General features: G+C 43.7%; 1 protein-coding gene across 2 annotated transcripts in view; it reads right to left on the bottom strand.

The window, feature by feature from the left end:
• PRKG1 (protein kinase cGMP-dependent 1) overlaps positions 1–17,150 on the bottom strand; it is a 520,194-nt gene that overhangs the window by 184,728 nt on the left and 318,316 nt on the right. For both annotated transcript variants that reach the window (XM_059821041.1, XM_059821042.1), the window contains exon 4: positions 16,671–16,776. In XM_059821041.1, the coding sequence (XP_059677024.1) occupies positions 16,671–16,776 (106 nt within the window). The remainder of the gene's footprint in view (positions 1–16,670; positions 16,777–17,150) is intronic.

Below are 17,150 nucleotides of genomic sequence, written 5' to 3'. Positions count from 1 at the left end.
CACAAGTCTGATGAGGAGCGGCTGAGGGAGCTGGGGTTGTTCAGTCTGGAGAAGAGGAGGCTGAGGGGAGACCTTCTCTCTCTCTACAATTACCTGAAAGGAGGTTGTGGAGAGGTTGGTGTTGGTCTCTTCTCCCAAGTAGCAAGCGATAGGAAAAGAGGAAATGGCCTCAAGTTGTGCCAGGGGAGGTTTAGGCTGGATATTAGGAAAAATTTCTTCACTGAAAGGGTTGTCAGGCATTGGAAGAGGCTGCCCAGGGAGGTGGTGGAGTCACCATCCCTGGATGTATTTAAAAGACATGTGGATGAGGCGCTTAGGGACATGGTTTAGGAATTAGCAGGGTTAGGTTTACGGTTGGACTTCATGTTCTTAAAGGTCTTTTCCAACCTAAATGATTCTATGATTCTAGACCTCCAGTCCAGCCAGTCAGTCCCCGGCCTCTGCTGATGCACAGGGTTATTCCACCCCAGGAGCAAAACCTCTACCGTATACCCCATGTTGAGTTTCATGAGGTTGATTTTGACCCAACAGACAAATTTCTCAAGGTTTCTTTCAAATGAAGGTCCACTCTTTGGCTTGGCACCAACAGCCCATTCCCCTAATTTATCCCTAGATGCACGTGTACTCAAGATGAGTCTGTCCCACCATCCAGGCTATCCATGAAGACATGGATTATCTGCCCCAGTATCAACCCCTGACATACTGCTTTTCACTGGCACCAGCTCAACATCAAATCCGTTAATGACCTCTCTCCAAGCCCGACAGTCCCCATCTTTCAACCCATCTAACCATCCGTGCATCCAGACCATTTGTCCCCAGCTTCCAAATGACAATGCTGCAGGCAACAGTGTCAAAAGCCTTTCTAAACCCAAAACAAATGACATCCACTGCTCTCCCCTCAACCTCGTAATCATTTCATCGTGCAAGGAATCCATCACTAAGAGAGCAAGAAATTTCTTTCATTATTTCTGAAATATTCCGTCAACAAATTATTCAGCCCCAAAGCCGCATTTTTCATCAAATAAATGGTTTGCCGAAATGCTTTGCTTGGCATTGTGTATTTGCAGGCAAACTCAGATTATTTTTTCATTAGGATCAAAAGACAGTTTGGATACACAGTTTTCAAACACGAAGCCTAAGATATCCTTCTAGCAATTAGTCTGTACTCAAACTTTTCCACCAGCTGCGAAAAAAAAAAAGGCACTTTTTCTACAACTTTCTCTCCCTAACGTTGCACATACTTCAAGCATTTCAATTTGCACGGAGATAAGCACGGTTTCCTTGGAGCCCATTAGTAATTCTCCAAAAGCTTTGTTTTCACCGGACACCGCAGCTGGTTTCCCAATTACCAACTCAAGACGATGAAGAGTTTCGCAAGGAGAAAAAGTACCGGCAAACATAACCCAAAGGCATGATTGACCCCGGCCAGACCCAACGCTTGCATACAAGTGCTGGCAAGAACGTTTTCTCTGCCATGGGCTTTCACGGTTAATAAAACAACTTCGATGAATAACACTGGGATTCATTCAACGTGACTGGTCCTCTGCCTATTTAACTATCACTTTGGACCAAAAGAGAAAAAGCAATAACAGACTGACACTGACTTCTGGAAGCCACGTTGCATACAGAATAACTAACGAAGAACATCTAGGGTGTTACTGACAGCCCGGTTTTCAGTATCTACTGGTTGAGGGTGCAGGTTCATAGACTCAGTCCCATGTAAGCACCTCTAAAGCTGCCTCATTAGGGCAAATATATTTATCAGCATCATCAAAGTACTCATCTTTGAAGATGAAGGTGCTTAATCAATTATAATTGAAAATCTGTTAAATAATTTAAGGCACATAAAAATGCTATTGAGTCCCAAGTCTTCTAACAAGCTGAGGGCTTGCATATGCAATCAAATTCACAGCAGTGAAATTCAGGCATTTCTTCTTAGATGAGGGGAAAAAAAGATACAGAAGCTAAACTTCAGCCTGTAACCTGTCAAGAAATGCTCAGGTTACTCACTTCATTTGAAAAATAGTAACAATAATAAAGATAATAATCCTCCTTTCACATGGGAGCTGATATATGTTAATACATGATTATCAGCTGAGCAAAAGGAAGCGACGTTTGGAAGCCTCCAACTGCATTTCTACCAGTATATAAAAAGTTTTAGAGTGGCTGCCACCGAGAAGGCCAGTCTCACTTTGCCCGGTCAAAAAGCAAAATATTTTAAAGCAGACACCTGGCACTGCTGAAATCCTTCTCCTGAGCATCGCTGAATGATCCCTGTGAGGACAGGAGACTGTCAGATGCTTTGGTAGGTATCTATTTGTCAGTTGAGCATGAAAACAGACACAAGAATAGGGACTGTCTGGTGCGATAACATGTTGGATAGGTGGATAAATGGTTTTTTATGAGAAACGTCAGACAGAAGGACAAGCTCTGAAATGTCTGTGACTATCAAATGGCTGCACACTACCCAAGGGCTCCAAAAACAGCTTTGGGGCCCACGAGGGAAGAGAGTTAAGTGGGTCATGCGAAACTTATCCTTGAAAAAGAAGGTTAAGAAGCAGACCTGGATCTTCAAATCTGTCATGGTCTTTGCTTTTCACCCACCAAGGTGAGTCTACCTTGCTGAGACTTTGAGAGCAGTCAGATGCGATACCCCCTCCTCAATCTGCTGTGTATGTGCTTTCACTTTGATTTCCAACCCATTGATTAGTGGATTAATAATCCGATACCGATCACTTAAAAGGAGCTGAAGGGCTTTGACCTCTTTGGATGGGAGCTCTGGATACTTGGCCCAATTCAGCCACCCTGGTCAAACCAGGAGCAATGTTAGGCGTGGGCACACAGGCAGCATGACAAACTGGGAACATCTGTGGCCATAAGAGATAAATGGACGAGTGTCACACCCCTTGCTATTTTCTACAATGCCAGTATACCGTATCAGTATTGGTTTATATATGAAGGAGTAAAGACTATTGTATTCCACCTGGAAAAAGCCCGCCGGACTAAGTTTTGTGTGATTCCTCCTAAACTTTAAAACTAATATCAATACTTGCATGAATCATTCTCAGTGGGTATCAGTTCAATTACAAGTAACAGATTAGAAAATTTATAAAGTCACATAATAGACCGTGTATTCTGATTCCTGATGCAACACATGACATAGGACTTTCTGAACTAATTGCTTAAAGCTGAGTGCAATTTTTAGAAAAATATTAAAACTTGATTTTGAAATGAATGATACGATCTTTTTCATATTGTTTCAATAGTTAAGAATTACCTTTGTCATAACACCAGGCTTACTGCTATCTTAGCTCAACTTCTGGCCGCATTCCTTCCTATTTTGAAGAGCCTTTTATTAAAGACTTTTCCCTGCAAAGACTCCCATCAACTGTGACCATGTCACTCTGTTGTCTTCTCCAGGTTAGACGAGATGTACTGAGCTCCTCACGTCCCTCAGTATCAGGCGTCTTTTCCAACCCCATACTCACTCCCATGGCTCTTCTCGCAACTCAGTGCAGTGTACCCATCCGTGTCCCTCCTGAATTACCGACACCCGAGTTGGGCGAGACCTTGCAGCTGCACAGAGCACACCATACGCAAGCTCCTGCAACTGTCCTGGTTTTGACTGTCAGTCCAAGGACTTCTTCAACCTTTTTTGGCCTAGCATTGCATTAGTTTCATTTCCAGCCACTGACACAGACCCTCCAACCCTTCTCCAGGCTAGCTTTCAGCTGCTTCATACCAGGTCAAGCTCCTCACAGGTGTCTGATTACAGAATGTCAATGCTTCCACATTGATCATCCAGATTTGTTTCCACAATAAAAGACGAGAAAAAAATTTCCCAAGGCTTACTTCTCACAAGCCCGCTGTTTCTCGCAACCCTATCAGGGCCAGGGGAGGTTTAGGCTGGATATTAGGAAAAATTCCTTTACCGAGAGAGTGGTGAGACACTGGAATAAGCTGCCCAGGGAAGTGGTGGAGTCACCATCCCTGGAGGTGTTCAAGGTACGTGTGGACAAGGCATTGTGGGACATGGTTTAATGGGCATGGTGGGCTTGGTTGATGGTTGGACTTGATGATCTTACAGGTCTTTTCCAACCGTAGTGATTCTGTGATTCTTTTATGATCTGAATCCCATTTCAGTTGCTATGTATTTCGTCCAAGATGAATATCAGCCCATTTAATCAACAGCAGCCTGACATAAACTCTGTCTTCTACTTCTGGAACATCTGAGCTGTTGCAAGATTCATCAAAATCAGCATCAGTGACCAAAACCCCACCCTCAACAGCTCTTAAAATAATTTTTTGATGCAAGCTACCTAGACTTGTTGATTTTAAAATAACTAATCCTAATAGCTGTTGAATTTCATCATCAACATACTGAACAGTTGGATTACTGCGTACTTCCACCATTTCCAATTCATTTCTCTTTCTTTAGACAGCATTACCATTCCCACACCTTACAACCCAGAGTGGGACCAATATTACAATGACTATTAGTTTTTCCCTCTTGCATGGCCCTCAGCACTATTAGTTCTGTATTTTTTCTTGTATGCTTTTGCTTCTTTTATCATGTCTATATGTCACTCTTCTATAGCTCCTACTTCACCACCACCACCTTTCCTTAGATATTCTGGAAGACAGAGTCATTACAGAATCACAGGATGACGGGGGTTGGAAGGGACCTCTGGAGATCATCTCATCCAACCCCCCCCACCAGAGCAGGGTCACCCGGAGCAGGTTGCACAGGGATGCGTCCAGGCGAGTTCTGAGTATCTCCGGAGAAGGAGACTCCACAGCCTCTCTGGGCAGCTCGTTCCAGTGCTCCGCCACCCTCAAAGGAAAGAAGTTCCTCCTCATGTTTAGGTGGAACTTCCTATGACCAAGCTTGTGCCCGATACCTCTTGTCCTGTCACTGGGCACCGCTGGAAAAAGACTGGCCCCATCCTCCTGGCACCCACCCCTGGAGTATTGATAAGCATTAATAAGATCCCCCCTCAGTCTTCTCTTCGCCAGACTACAAAGCCCCAACTCCCTCAGCCTTTCCTCATTAAGAAGGATCTTCCAGTCTCCTAACCACCTTCGTAGCCCTGTCAGTATTAATGTCAGTATGCTTCAGCAGCTGCCTGTTGACTTAAGTATCTCCTAAATACCACATTCCATCTCCATGCTGTTCTGTCTTTTATCTATCTCTTCCACTCTTTTGGGATGGGATCCCAAACTGGGACTGTCCCCAATGGCTTGTTTGGACAGTTGACTATCTCTGGGAGCCCATGGGTGGTTTCGGTTCAGGTTGGGCTGAACTGCCACCCTATGCTGCTTCACCTGCATACCACCAAACTGATCAAGTATCAGGGGTATCTTTTAGTTCCCATGATGACATGAGGGATATCTTCTATTTTACAAGATCAGAAACTGCCTATTCCCATCTCTCTACAGCTCTGCTCTACTTAATCCATCCGCTACAAGTCACAACTGCTGCTCATCATTGCTCATCTTGAAACAAAACATAAACGCTCTGAAAAACCTCCAAAATGTCTCATCTTCTGCAATTCATCACAATTCATCCATCTTTAATGCTTTCATACCCAGCATCACCGTTCAACTCTGTTCTGCCACAGCTAGAGCGTGAACGACCAACCTGGGCATTTTAATTAGTCGATAGATCAAAGGCCCAGAGATTATCACCATATAACATCTGCAAAATAACAACCTACCAAGTCTTGCATGGTTATTCTGGCCTGCCTCCTCAGCTCGTCTCTCGTAAGGGAAACCTCAACAAAGCCATCCAAGGCTATCCAGCATGTAGCTAAGTGCTGCAGATCTTGACTTGGAGATCATGCTACCTTTCCAGAGTCTTAAATTTTAAGTCACACTATAATGTGATCAGAATAAAATAACCTTATTATCTAATAATTTCATCTAATATTTGCAGTATAAACCCCAAATCTTAATCAGTCTCCCCTTCACTACATTTTAGCAAGCAATGGTAAACAATCTTCTTGGTATATACAGCCACAAACAGCCACGTAATATTACAATACGAAATGTTAATTTGGTTGGGATGAATTACTTCAGACAAACCCTAACACCTTAATAAATCTCCAGTTACGCCTAATGTTCTGCATCGAGCTGTGAAGAGCTTGATTTGTTCGCTGCTGCGGAAAACACAAACATCTAAGCCATTTCTCAGCCCGGTTTGCACCGGAGCTGAGGAAGCCGCTGTCCTCCAAATCACGACAGTAACTAACAGTTAGGCAGCGAGGCAGGACAGGTTTTGCCCTGGCGCAAAATTACCGACGAGTTTTCTTTCTCCAAACAGGCAGGATGTCAGATGTAACCATCCCTGATGGCTCTGAAGCACCACTGCCAACGACAGAGGACCAGACTCTGGTCCCCTTTGTATCAGTAGAAAACCTGGTTTACCAGCAATTACGTCCTGCTGACTGATCTGTACCTGAGATCAGACTCTTGAAAAGTAAAACGTGATTCTCATCGTGGGGAGAAACGGTAACTGATGACAAATAAAAAAGGCAGCATTCACCCTAAAAAAAAAAAAAAAAGCCATCTAAAAATTAGAAGTAAAAATCAACACCATTAACTTTAAAGGCTAACAGCCAACCACCCAAGAAGATAAAGCCCAAGATTTAATTCCTGACACCACCTCGCCTTCTCGGTTAATCAGCAGCTATATTGAAGCACGGGGCTAAAGCACTCCAGAAATACAAGCGTCCCTGGAGCTCTAGCCTTCATATAACCCTGCAAGAAGAAGTACAAAACATCACCAAGAAAAGCTCTTCTCTTAACTGATCATACGGAACGGATTAATACATTGATACTCATGGCCGCCTTCTGGCTTGGCTTCAGGTTTTTGCCGCCTCTGCCTTCCCCGCAGACAGCGACCCCCTTGCCAGTTTGCTTCCCATGGCTCCTAGGCTGGTTATCTTCAGCGAGTTTTAGAAAAGAGAAGCACAGCCCAATCCCTGCATTTACCTCCGGGAAAACGGCAATAAAACCATTTGGAGCTGCTGTTGGAGGGTGTTTCGATTTCATTTTTTTCTTAGACTAAAGAATGAGACCATCCGTCGGTCTTCCTGAGAGCATCTGCTTTGTGAGGCTGGCCATATAATGGATAAGGGTATTCTGACTGATCTGAATCATGACATTTCTTTAGTTCTCAACTGCTTCTTGTTTTTTTCTGATAATTTCAAAAAAAGTTTTTTCTTTTCCGACTTAGATGGCAGGATTGCTGACTCAGCTGAATTCTCTTTTTTGTGTCGGTTTTTACCCCTGCAGCAGTCAATCTTCATGCATGATCTTTCCTTCCTTCTTTCTGTGCAAAGTTACAAAGCTTCATCACTATCACCTTTTAACATTTAGTGATGAAGGAATTGTCTTTCTTTTTTCTTTCTATGCAAATAAGCTTGAAGAGCTCAAATGGCTGCACGCGGACCTGCAGAATAGATTTTACCTGGATGATGTTGACTTGGAATCACCACAATAGAATAATCTAAAAGAAGGTAGCGGAGGTTCAAACCAAAATAAGATCTTGTGTCTATTGAGATCACGAGTGCATCTTTGAAGGTGTTTTTCCTTACTGATAGCATCACTATGGGGGGAAAAAGGACATATGTGGCTTTGTTCTCCTTTGAAATGTAAAGACATTATCTCATCTAGCACAGCAATCCTACCAACAAATTAGATTTTACCTCACCAAGAAAACTCGGAGTTGAATGAAAAAAAACAACAGGCAAAGAAAGTCAAACGCTTCAAAATTCTCACCATCCGCAGACGTCTTATTACCGCTTACCACCTGTGGCTGCCGTCGCACAGCCCATGGTTTCCGTTTCTGCACCCCCTGGTCCCTGCAACCGGCTGTTTCTCCCTAGACATATCAATTCATCATTTCCGCAAAGCCCTAAATTGCCCCGCGGATGGAAGTTAGGAGCGAAATCACAGTCTGTCACCTGCCTTGGGTAAATTATTTCCTGCCAAATCGCAGGTCGGCAGCAGCAGCAAAAGGGAAATCACAGCACGCCGGATCAAGACTCACTTTGGTGTGCAAAGGAATAGTCCGTGCAAAGAGGGCAGGTTTAGATTGGAAGAGATGTTCTAGGACGAGGGTGGCGAGACATTGGAACAGGCTGCCCAGGGAAGTTGTGGATGCCCCAGCAGTGGAAGTGTTCAAGGCCACTTGACGGTTGGACGGGGCTTTGAGCAAGCTGGTCTAGTGGAAGGTGTCCCTGCCCATGGCAGGGGGGCTGGAACTAGATGATCTTTAAGGTCCCTTCCAACCCAAACCATTCTATGATTCTAAGAGTCAATGACATTAAACTGAGCTACAGACTTACTCCCATTTGTATTAATCCACATTTCAAATACAGCGGCCACCGTGACCAATGCTATCTTCAGAATGGTCCAGGGGCTGCTGTCTTCAATCCCATCAATGCACTGAATTGGGTTATTGTAGCTGCCTTGATTGAAACGCTCCCATGTGAAAAAAAATAGCAATTATCCCTCTCCCTTCCTCATGCTCTGAATTAACAGGAACATGAGATTTTCACCTTCTCTTCACTTCTCCTCCCTTTTCCTTGTGGTGCATTGCCTCCAATAAAGATTTTCTTTAGATTAAAACATATTTAGCCAATACAAAACTTCCATTACTTAAAAAATGTCTGCCCCAGCTCCTTCATTGCATTAACAGCATCCACAAGGGATTACGGAGGCTAGATTGTGACTACTAAAATAATTCATTGCAAAAAACTATTTAAAAAAAAATATCTTAACCTGGCCTCCTCTCCACCGAAAGATGCAAAAGGCTATTTTTCTTGTTAAAGGGCAGAAGCAAATTGACAGTTTGATACCGTGGCGCATCATTTCAGTTCTGCTTCAGTGCCTGCCTGTGCACTGTGGCATGGTGAAACCACCTCCTCACGCTCAGCCGCCTGCAAACAGAAACCTCCTTCGAGAGATCCTCAAGCGTCCCCAGCGCAAACTGAATTTCAGACAATGCGGTAAAAAACAAACACACCAGACAAACAAGATTTTGTGCCATTTCCAAAGCCGAAACACGGCTCGTGAAATACCACAAAACCCGTATCGCGGGCCGTCTTCATACTTTATGCAGCTTCTCACATAAAACCACCGCTGAATCCTTCTCACGCCTGCCCAAGGAAACGTAACAGCCTTTTCCTTCTTTCTACCTTTAGGCCGCTCCTAGGTTGCTTCCTGACATCTTATTTACTCGCCGGTTTGCATCCCGGAGGCTGCTGCTATCCTACCCCGTTGCGGTAACTCATCAACGCTCTTCCCTGCCGTGTCCACCTCGGCCGACTGCCTGTCCCCATCCCGCTGTTGCTCCCCCTTGCTTTTACCCGAGGGGCTCGGTGATGCTTGGCAGCCCATTAGCTGAACCCTGCTGACACAGAGAATCACTACGGTTGGAAAAGACCTGTAAGATCATCAAGTCCAACCGTCAACCCAACCACACCATGCCCATTAAACCACATCACAGAATCACAGAATCACTAAGGTTGGCAAAGACCTGTAAGATCCTCAAGTCCAACCATCAACCCAACCCCACCATGCCCACTAAACCATGTCCCGCAGTGCCACGGCCACACGTTCCTTGAACACCTCCAGGGATGGTGACTCCACCACCTCGCTGGGCAGCCTCTTCCAACGCTTCACCACTCTCTCCGTAAAGACTTTTTTCCTAATACCCAGCCTAAACCTCCCCTGGCGCAACCGGAGGCCATTCCCTCATCCTATCCCTTGTCACTTGGGAGAAGAGACCAACACCCACCCACGCCCGGACTCGCAGCAGTTTGCATGAATAACACCCTCGGATGTGGCTCTCCGTGCGCTCCTCTTTGTGGTTAACAGTCAGAGAGCCAAGCTGAGAAACACAAAGCCTGCGGCGGTTATGTGTGGCTTTTAAAAATGCCTACTTTCCCCAACGCTAGCTGTAACACATGATTTATCTAAGCAAAAGGCAGCAGGTTTAACACATGCTTTATCTAACCAGACTTTAGCAGACTAAAGTTTAAGTCTTGCAAACTCTCTTAAGTCTCTTAGCCTTCCCTTCTAAAGCCCCAGGTATAACTCAGTGCAGCTCCTCATGGCACGGTGAGTTTAACATGACCTTCAGAGAGTCAAGGGCTATGCTGTACTTCCATCTCACCTTAAAAAAACCCAAACAACAAAACAACTGAAATGCACAGTGTACAGAAATTTTTTTTGATTTGTTGCATACAAGTATGGATTCATTCTTCATTTTGAGGATCAGTGAGGAGTCCTGTAACACCATTAAAACTTCCTGCACTAATTGTGCTCAAAGTTGAGTTGATTTTCTGCTGCTTGATAGTCCCTCTTGCCTATCCTTTGGCTCACAACGATGAAAAAAGGATAACTTTAACCCTTGCTGTGGACTCAAGGTGGCTGTAGACCTCAGCCAAGAATGAACGAGGTGGACGGCCGCTCTGAAAGAGTCCCCATCGCTTCCAGATACCCTCTTCAAAGCCGGCCCTTCTTGTGATGCAGAAAGACTCCGTCCACTTACGCTTTCCAGCTAAAATTGCCACGTAATAGACGTGCTCTAATACAGAGCCGTCGTTCGATCTTCCCTCTCTTGGCAGACCTGTGGTGTTCGCACAGCACGAGGTGATAGAGGGAACAGCGCATCTTCAGAGGGAAAGGAAGATACTACTTGACAGCTCTGCAAATCGGAGTAAAATTGTGGGTGGCATACGATCCGCCTCGCTTGAGTTAAGCTAACAGGAAAGAGAGGGCTGAAAAACATCACGTGCGAACGCTTCAGAAGAAAGAAATGATTCAGAGCTTTCCACAGACAGGAGTCAGAAAGCCAGCTCAGCTGCAAAGCAGTCGAATTATGTATCTGTTACCTCTCCCTGGTTTTACTTTTTCCTGGGCTTCTTATTATGGTCAGCGTGGGCATGGTAGAGGAAGGTGAGCTGATTTTCTAAGTTTGTCATCTCATCTACAGCTCTTGGGAGATGCTGTTTGGATGTTTCCAGCCTTCCTGGCTCCATCTGGCAGATCATAATCCGGACATAAGCTTTCTTGTCACCGTATCAATAAACAGCACGGTACACGGATCGCATGTTTGATCTGGTGTTAGTCAGCCTGTACAGCAACAGTGAAAATAAAAGCCGGGTAACTTGACAGAATTTTTGGTTGCCTCTGAGGTCGGACAGAACCTGATCGGGACGTAACAGTCCAGCTTGTTCCCCCTAGAGACACTCCTTGGACTGCCTTTGGAAATTTGGACATCCTAAAGGTGAGTGATGGCCAGATCTTGTGCTTGCGAACAACCTTCAAGACGACACTCCTGGCCTTCGAAGTCTAGGACTGCACACCCATCCTAGTGGGGACGGTCGTCTCCATTTTGGCTTTGAGCAACACCATGGGATGAAAAGGACGCCGGTCTAGATGCGCTCCTGGTTTGAACCAGTACATCTATTCTCACATTTAGCTTTGCATTAAGAATAGATGCATTTATTTGCCTTACAGAAATCATTTCCCTTTTCCTCCTTCTCTGCTATCCCCTCTGTTCGCTTTGTCAACATTCCAGTGCTTCACAAGAGTCGTCTTCTTTAAGCCAAAACCCATTTTGCAGATTTAGCCAGCTGAAACAATCTTAACGTACATACTTCACCAGCTCACCATTGATCTCCAACTCTCTTTTTCCTAAGCTCTCCTCCCTTCGCCTCACTCTCTTAATTTCTCTCCCACTTGTATCCAGTGTAATTTCACCCTAAGATGCATTTTGGGAAACATTTCATGCGAAAAGGCAGGCAATCGTTCAAAGACACAGTCATTTAATAAAGCTTCACGCATTTTTGCATTTGCTTTTGTCTCACTGACAAACGACTCGCATGAAATACAAAACCTTCACTCTAAAATCATCACGCTACTCACATTGACCAGTTTCAGTACGTGCCGCCACAATTAAATACGTGGCTACACACAAAAACCTTTACCAGCCTAGTCCCCCACGCAGATAAGCCGCGAGCGCATAAACTCCCATTTCTTAGGCATAACCAGCTCAGCTCTGCCACGTCTGTCCAGATCACAACTTCCCACTTAAGCCAATTTGGAGTCGGATACAACTGTCAATGAGACTCAAGATCAAGCCAGAGCGCTACAACAAAACGTTAAAGGCCGAAGAGCGGGCATTTCTTCAGCCAGATGAAAGCTTTTGACATTAACATTAAGCTAAAAGCTTGGGCTCACAAGACACTTTAATTTTCTTTCTATTAGGACTACTGAATTTTTATTTGTAAGATTCCAGATGGTGTGTATATGTGCGAAGTTCCTTTAAGTTTCCACTTCTAAAGCCAGATCCTGCCTCCGAGGCAACACAGAGTATTCATCATTTGTTCTCCTGACCTGTTCCAGGGTCTTGGATGAATCAGAGTTTACACGGTGGACCGGAACACGAGGCCTCTTTTTATGGAACATGTAGGAAGGTTTTTTTGTAAAAAAATACAATATTTACTCTTCCAAGGCATTCTGGTCTCCAAACTTTTATGATTTAGCGGGAAATTATTACACTTGCCACAGCATAAGGCTTTTTCCCATCTTTTATTTCCCGGACAAATTTCTTTTCAGCTGTTTCCTTAACTGAAATATTCTGATCTTGCTTAAATGGAATTATTTTTAGTCCAGGCTTGAGAAGGAAATCATTCTAACTTTGTAACAGTGAACACTGCAGTGAGATGTAGAGTTGATTTTAGCAGAGCTATAACCTCCAGTGCAGAATGATGCTCTTTCTTGCTTGTGTAAGGGCAAATATATTCAATGATATACAGAAAGCACTAAGTTGGGCAAAAACTAAAGAAATGTTCAGCAAAAAAAAAAAAGGACACCATAAGGAGTTACTAAATCTACAGCACAATATTATATTTCAACTTCTTACTATTAGCTGCACTACGAACTAGCTTGATCTAGCATTTGTTTAGCCACATAATGAGCTACCGAAAATTTGCCTTTCAAAGGGAATTGTTGCTATGATTTGGCATTCAGCATATGCACAGGGATCAAAAAATAGACTGGATTTTCCACCCCTTACTTGAACGAGGTGCTGCTACGGAATTAGGCCATCTTTTGATCGCTTCAAGGATCATCTGTTGACTTTACAAGGAACAGAAAGGGATACACAGACCGGTTCCTCATAAATACTATGAAAAAGAGGATGTTCACTTGCTCCTTACTCCAGTATATTGCAGTTGATTTACGTAAGTCAGAAGAGTTATCTCAAGTTTTGTAAGCCCATGAAAACTACACACTACTACTCCTTGGAGCAAACCAGGAGACAGCCTTCTGGCCCAGGGCCTGTTGGCAAAGTAGATCTGGATTTCTTGACCAGGATATGTAGCTTTTATGGTTTTCTTACGGCGTTCAAAAGAAAGGACTGGACTGTATATGCTCCGGACACAAAAGGGTGAAACGAAGAAAACAGTAGCTGTGTCATCAATATGTTCCTTCCACGGAAAAACACGGCAAAATCACAACACTGGTGGAAGGGGTAATATTTCATATAACGACTACACAGAGCCCCCGGTGACACCAGTGCTCAGACTGCACCTATTTTCAGCCAGATGAATGAGGAGATAGGAACACCTCTCATTTCACCCCCAAAAGCTGCATGTCTTTTGTATTTTGTTCGTAGGGGAAAGTATGTTATTGAAGAGAATGACCGTTACGTCATTGCGACTAATGACAAGATTAGACAGGGCAACTTCTTTAGAGTACTGCAAGCAGAAAATAATGCTTTCCATCCCCACTGACTTTTCTCTGAACGGGTACCATTTAAACCTTTGTTTCTATTCCATTTGATTTCTTAACAAGAGCATTTTCATTTACTTATTAATTAGGAAAGGAAAAAAAAACCCCAACACAATAAGGTCAACAATTGACATACTCCGTGTTTTCAAGATTTAACCTATTTTTTCCTTAAAAAGGTTCAGAAGGAAAGCATCCTTAAAAATGAGCATTTAATGTCATAAATGGAATTTATGTTGAGATATCTCTTATGTTGACATATGTCTTATGTATGAGATGCGCAGAGCGCAACTGGAAGACACGATAGGTAGACACCATTTTCTAATGACCTATCTGCCCCATGCTACAATCGTTGCATAGGAAGAAATCTCTTCCTAAGTAAGATATAAAGAAAAAAATATTTGCTTGCCTTAGGCCTCTCTAACGAGCATTAACAGGCGGCTCGACAGACTGTAATAGGCTGCGTCCATGATGCTCAGACACGGTGTGAGAAAACGCTCCTCGGTTTCTTCCTCACAGTATTTGCTTTAAAATTAAAAGCTGGGCAGGCTCTGTGGAACCCGCATCCAAATGAATCTTGACAATCTTCTAGAAAATCTCGATTAAAGCTCAAAGCTTAAGAGTTTAATGCGTGCATAGTTTCTGCTTTGAAGGAGAGCCAGAGGCTCTAACCCCCAGAACTGATCGTATATTCATTTTTTGGTTTCACTCCCCAGCACACGAGAAAGGCCAACACTTGTCAGCATTTGAATTCATGATTTTTTTCAAACCCTTTCAGTATGGCAACGGCTTTTGTGGTGTCGCCTGAGTTTGCTTGTTAATAACCATAAACTGAGACACCTGGAAAAAGCTAGACTTTGGTGACTACACTGTCATGTCATCGCTGAGCAGCAGAACATCTCCATGGAGCTCTTGGTCCTCTCCAGAGAAACACCTTGTCCTCATCAGAGGCCGTGCTGCCCGACCAATTATTTCCGTTTCAGTATTTTATTCGTATTATTTTTATTCCTAACTGAAAACAATCACAAGTGAAACTCCAGGCCACAGGGAGAGGCCAGGAGGTGGGATGTCAACCCAACCAAGAACCAGTGGAGTGGGTTGGGCAGGTCTCTGCTCCCATCTCTAAGCAGCTAACGGTGCCCCACCTTCGATGAATTCCTCACCCGTGGTGCTGGCTGAGCTGCGGTACAGCCACGCTCATGCCTAGGGTATCGGTCCCATGGGATCACCTTCCCGGCTCCACCTGCCCAGCCCCATCCCTAAAGCCCTGCCCGGAGATCACAGGACTGCAGTCACCCTGTGGGACAGCCCAATTTTGCGACTCCCCGACAATATCATCACAGAGATTTAGTTAGTGTGTTTATATATGTTGATATATTATTTTTTATATATATATATTATATTTTTTTATATATATATGTTATTATTACAATATTTTTTCTAAGTCCATTTTTCCTCCACTACTAACCGGAGAAAAACTAATTTCAAGTGGAATGAATACAGGCTACTCCTTGAGTTTACATCATTGAATGTCCAAGTCAATGTACCGTGCATGTTTTTCCAATTTTAGAAGTCTTATGTTTGAAAACACATAAAAAAGCAGGTCAGCAACAAAAGTAGAGCAAGCACATGACATGGCAGGGTAAAAATGAGTGTGCCCACATTAGGGAGCCCTGTTACCTGTCATCTGATACGGCTGCATGGGATTAATTTTTCATCTAAACCATCCTTTTTAAGGGGGTATATCATTATTCAGGTCACTAGTTTGCAAACTGTAAGATCTTTTCGATCTTACAACAGCGCCTCGCCCCGAAAAGCTCTCTTTGGAAAAAAAAAAGAACAACTTCTGGAAATGAGGCAATAATTGCTAAAACATTTCCCCCTACGCTGAAAATCAGGCGCATCCAAAATAAAAAAAGAAAGAAATCAAGTACAGCTTCCCCCTGGAGAGAGGTGAAAAGGAGCCCAAATCTGAAGGATTTTGATCACATCCCCACCCACCATCAAGAGAAATAATCTCTCGGGTATGATTTTACCCCTCGCACTGCTTCTGCACAGGGAGGGTCAGCGGTTCGGCGGCGGAAATGAGGGGGCAGGGAGCATTTTGATATGGGACAAGCCCGGTGTAGTAACGTCTTAGTAACGATGGGATTACTTAGAGCATCACATTGACTTGGGCAATTTTTTTCTCTAGGATTCGGGGACATTATGCTTCTATTTGGGATTATTTTGCTGACATGAAACACAGCCCGTTCTTCACTGCCGTGGCACAACCTGAATTATTGGGATATTAGGCATTGCTTCGGTAAGGAGCACTGTTCCAGTTTGAGATGGCAGCGCGAACCGAAGGAACGTTTGAGAGTCAAATTTAAGGAGTGAAAGACTTGGCTTTATGTCTTTCTTGTTACTTCTCTAAGCCGTGTTTTACCGCAACCTACAGCTTTTGCTTCTCTGGCAACTTGCATTTTACCTCTAGAAGCACAAGAACACACTTCGAATGACCTTGATTTTTTTCTACAACAGTTTCCAAACCAGATATTTCCATAGGGAGGGTGGTTTGGGTTTTTTTAATGGGTATTTTCTTTAATAAGGTAAGCTTCGAATGACTCATATTAAACCTTTTTCTCTTACACCTCGGCTGCGTGAGTCTTTGCCAATGAATAACTCACAACGGGAATGAAACTAAACCGCGGCAAGACTCCTCCTGGGGCTGGCGGATATGGCTTACAGATGGTTAAACAGCAAAGAACAAAGAAAAAGAGATGAGAAAGAAACAAATCAAATACTGCACCCACAAAAAAAAAGTCAAAAGATGAGGACGGCAGTTTCACTGTATTTTTTGATAAAGTAAACAAGTGTCATACCTTTTTAAAAATTCCATATACTCAGTATGCTTGATGAGGCCTGTCCTCATCATTATTGTTTGAAAACATTGCCGATCAATAGCCCAAAGTTTCACATTTACGAGAGCTGGAAAAAACAAGACAAGGGGAAAATGTAATTAGCAAAATGTCAAAATTGGAAAAACCTCTTGTGAACTGCAGAGGAAAACGAATTCATTCATGAGAAAGCATGAAAATGGGTACACACTTCGAAACAGTAACATAAAACTCATCCGCTGGACAATGGACTAAGCATGCACTGAAACGAGCCGAAATATCTGCAATTTTAGCTGTAGAACACGGGCTTCGGAAAGATCGCCTGAAAGCAACTGTGAGATGAGAAGAAATCAATGCCGGCTGAAAGCAAGCAAGGAATAGGGGCTCCGTTCATCATAACCTGGGACACACCATTGCCTATGGCAAGGAGTGATCTGGGGACATGTTTAGCACATTATCCTGTCT

The sequence above is a fragment of the Gavia stellata genome, chromosome 9 (assembly GCF_030936135.1).
Source record: "Gavia stellata isolate bGavSte3 chromosome 9, bGavSte3.hap2, whole genome shotgun sequence".
Lineage (NCBI taxonomy): Eukaryota > Metazoa > Chordata > Aves > Gaviiformes > Gaviidae > Gavia > Gavia stellata.
The sequence above is the reverse complement of the archived record's forward strand: the minus strand, read 5'-3'. Positions and strand labels throughout refer to the sequence as shown.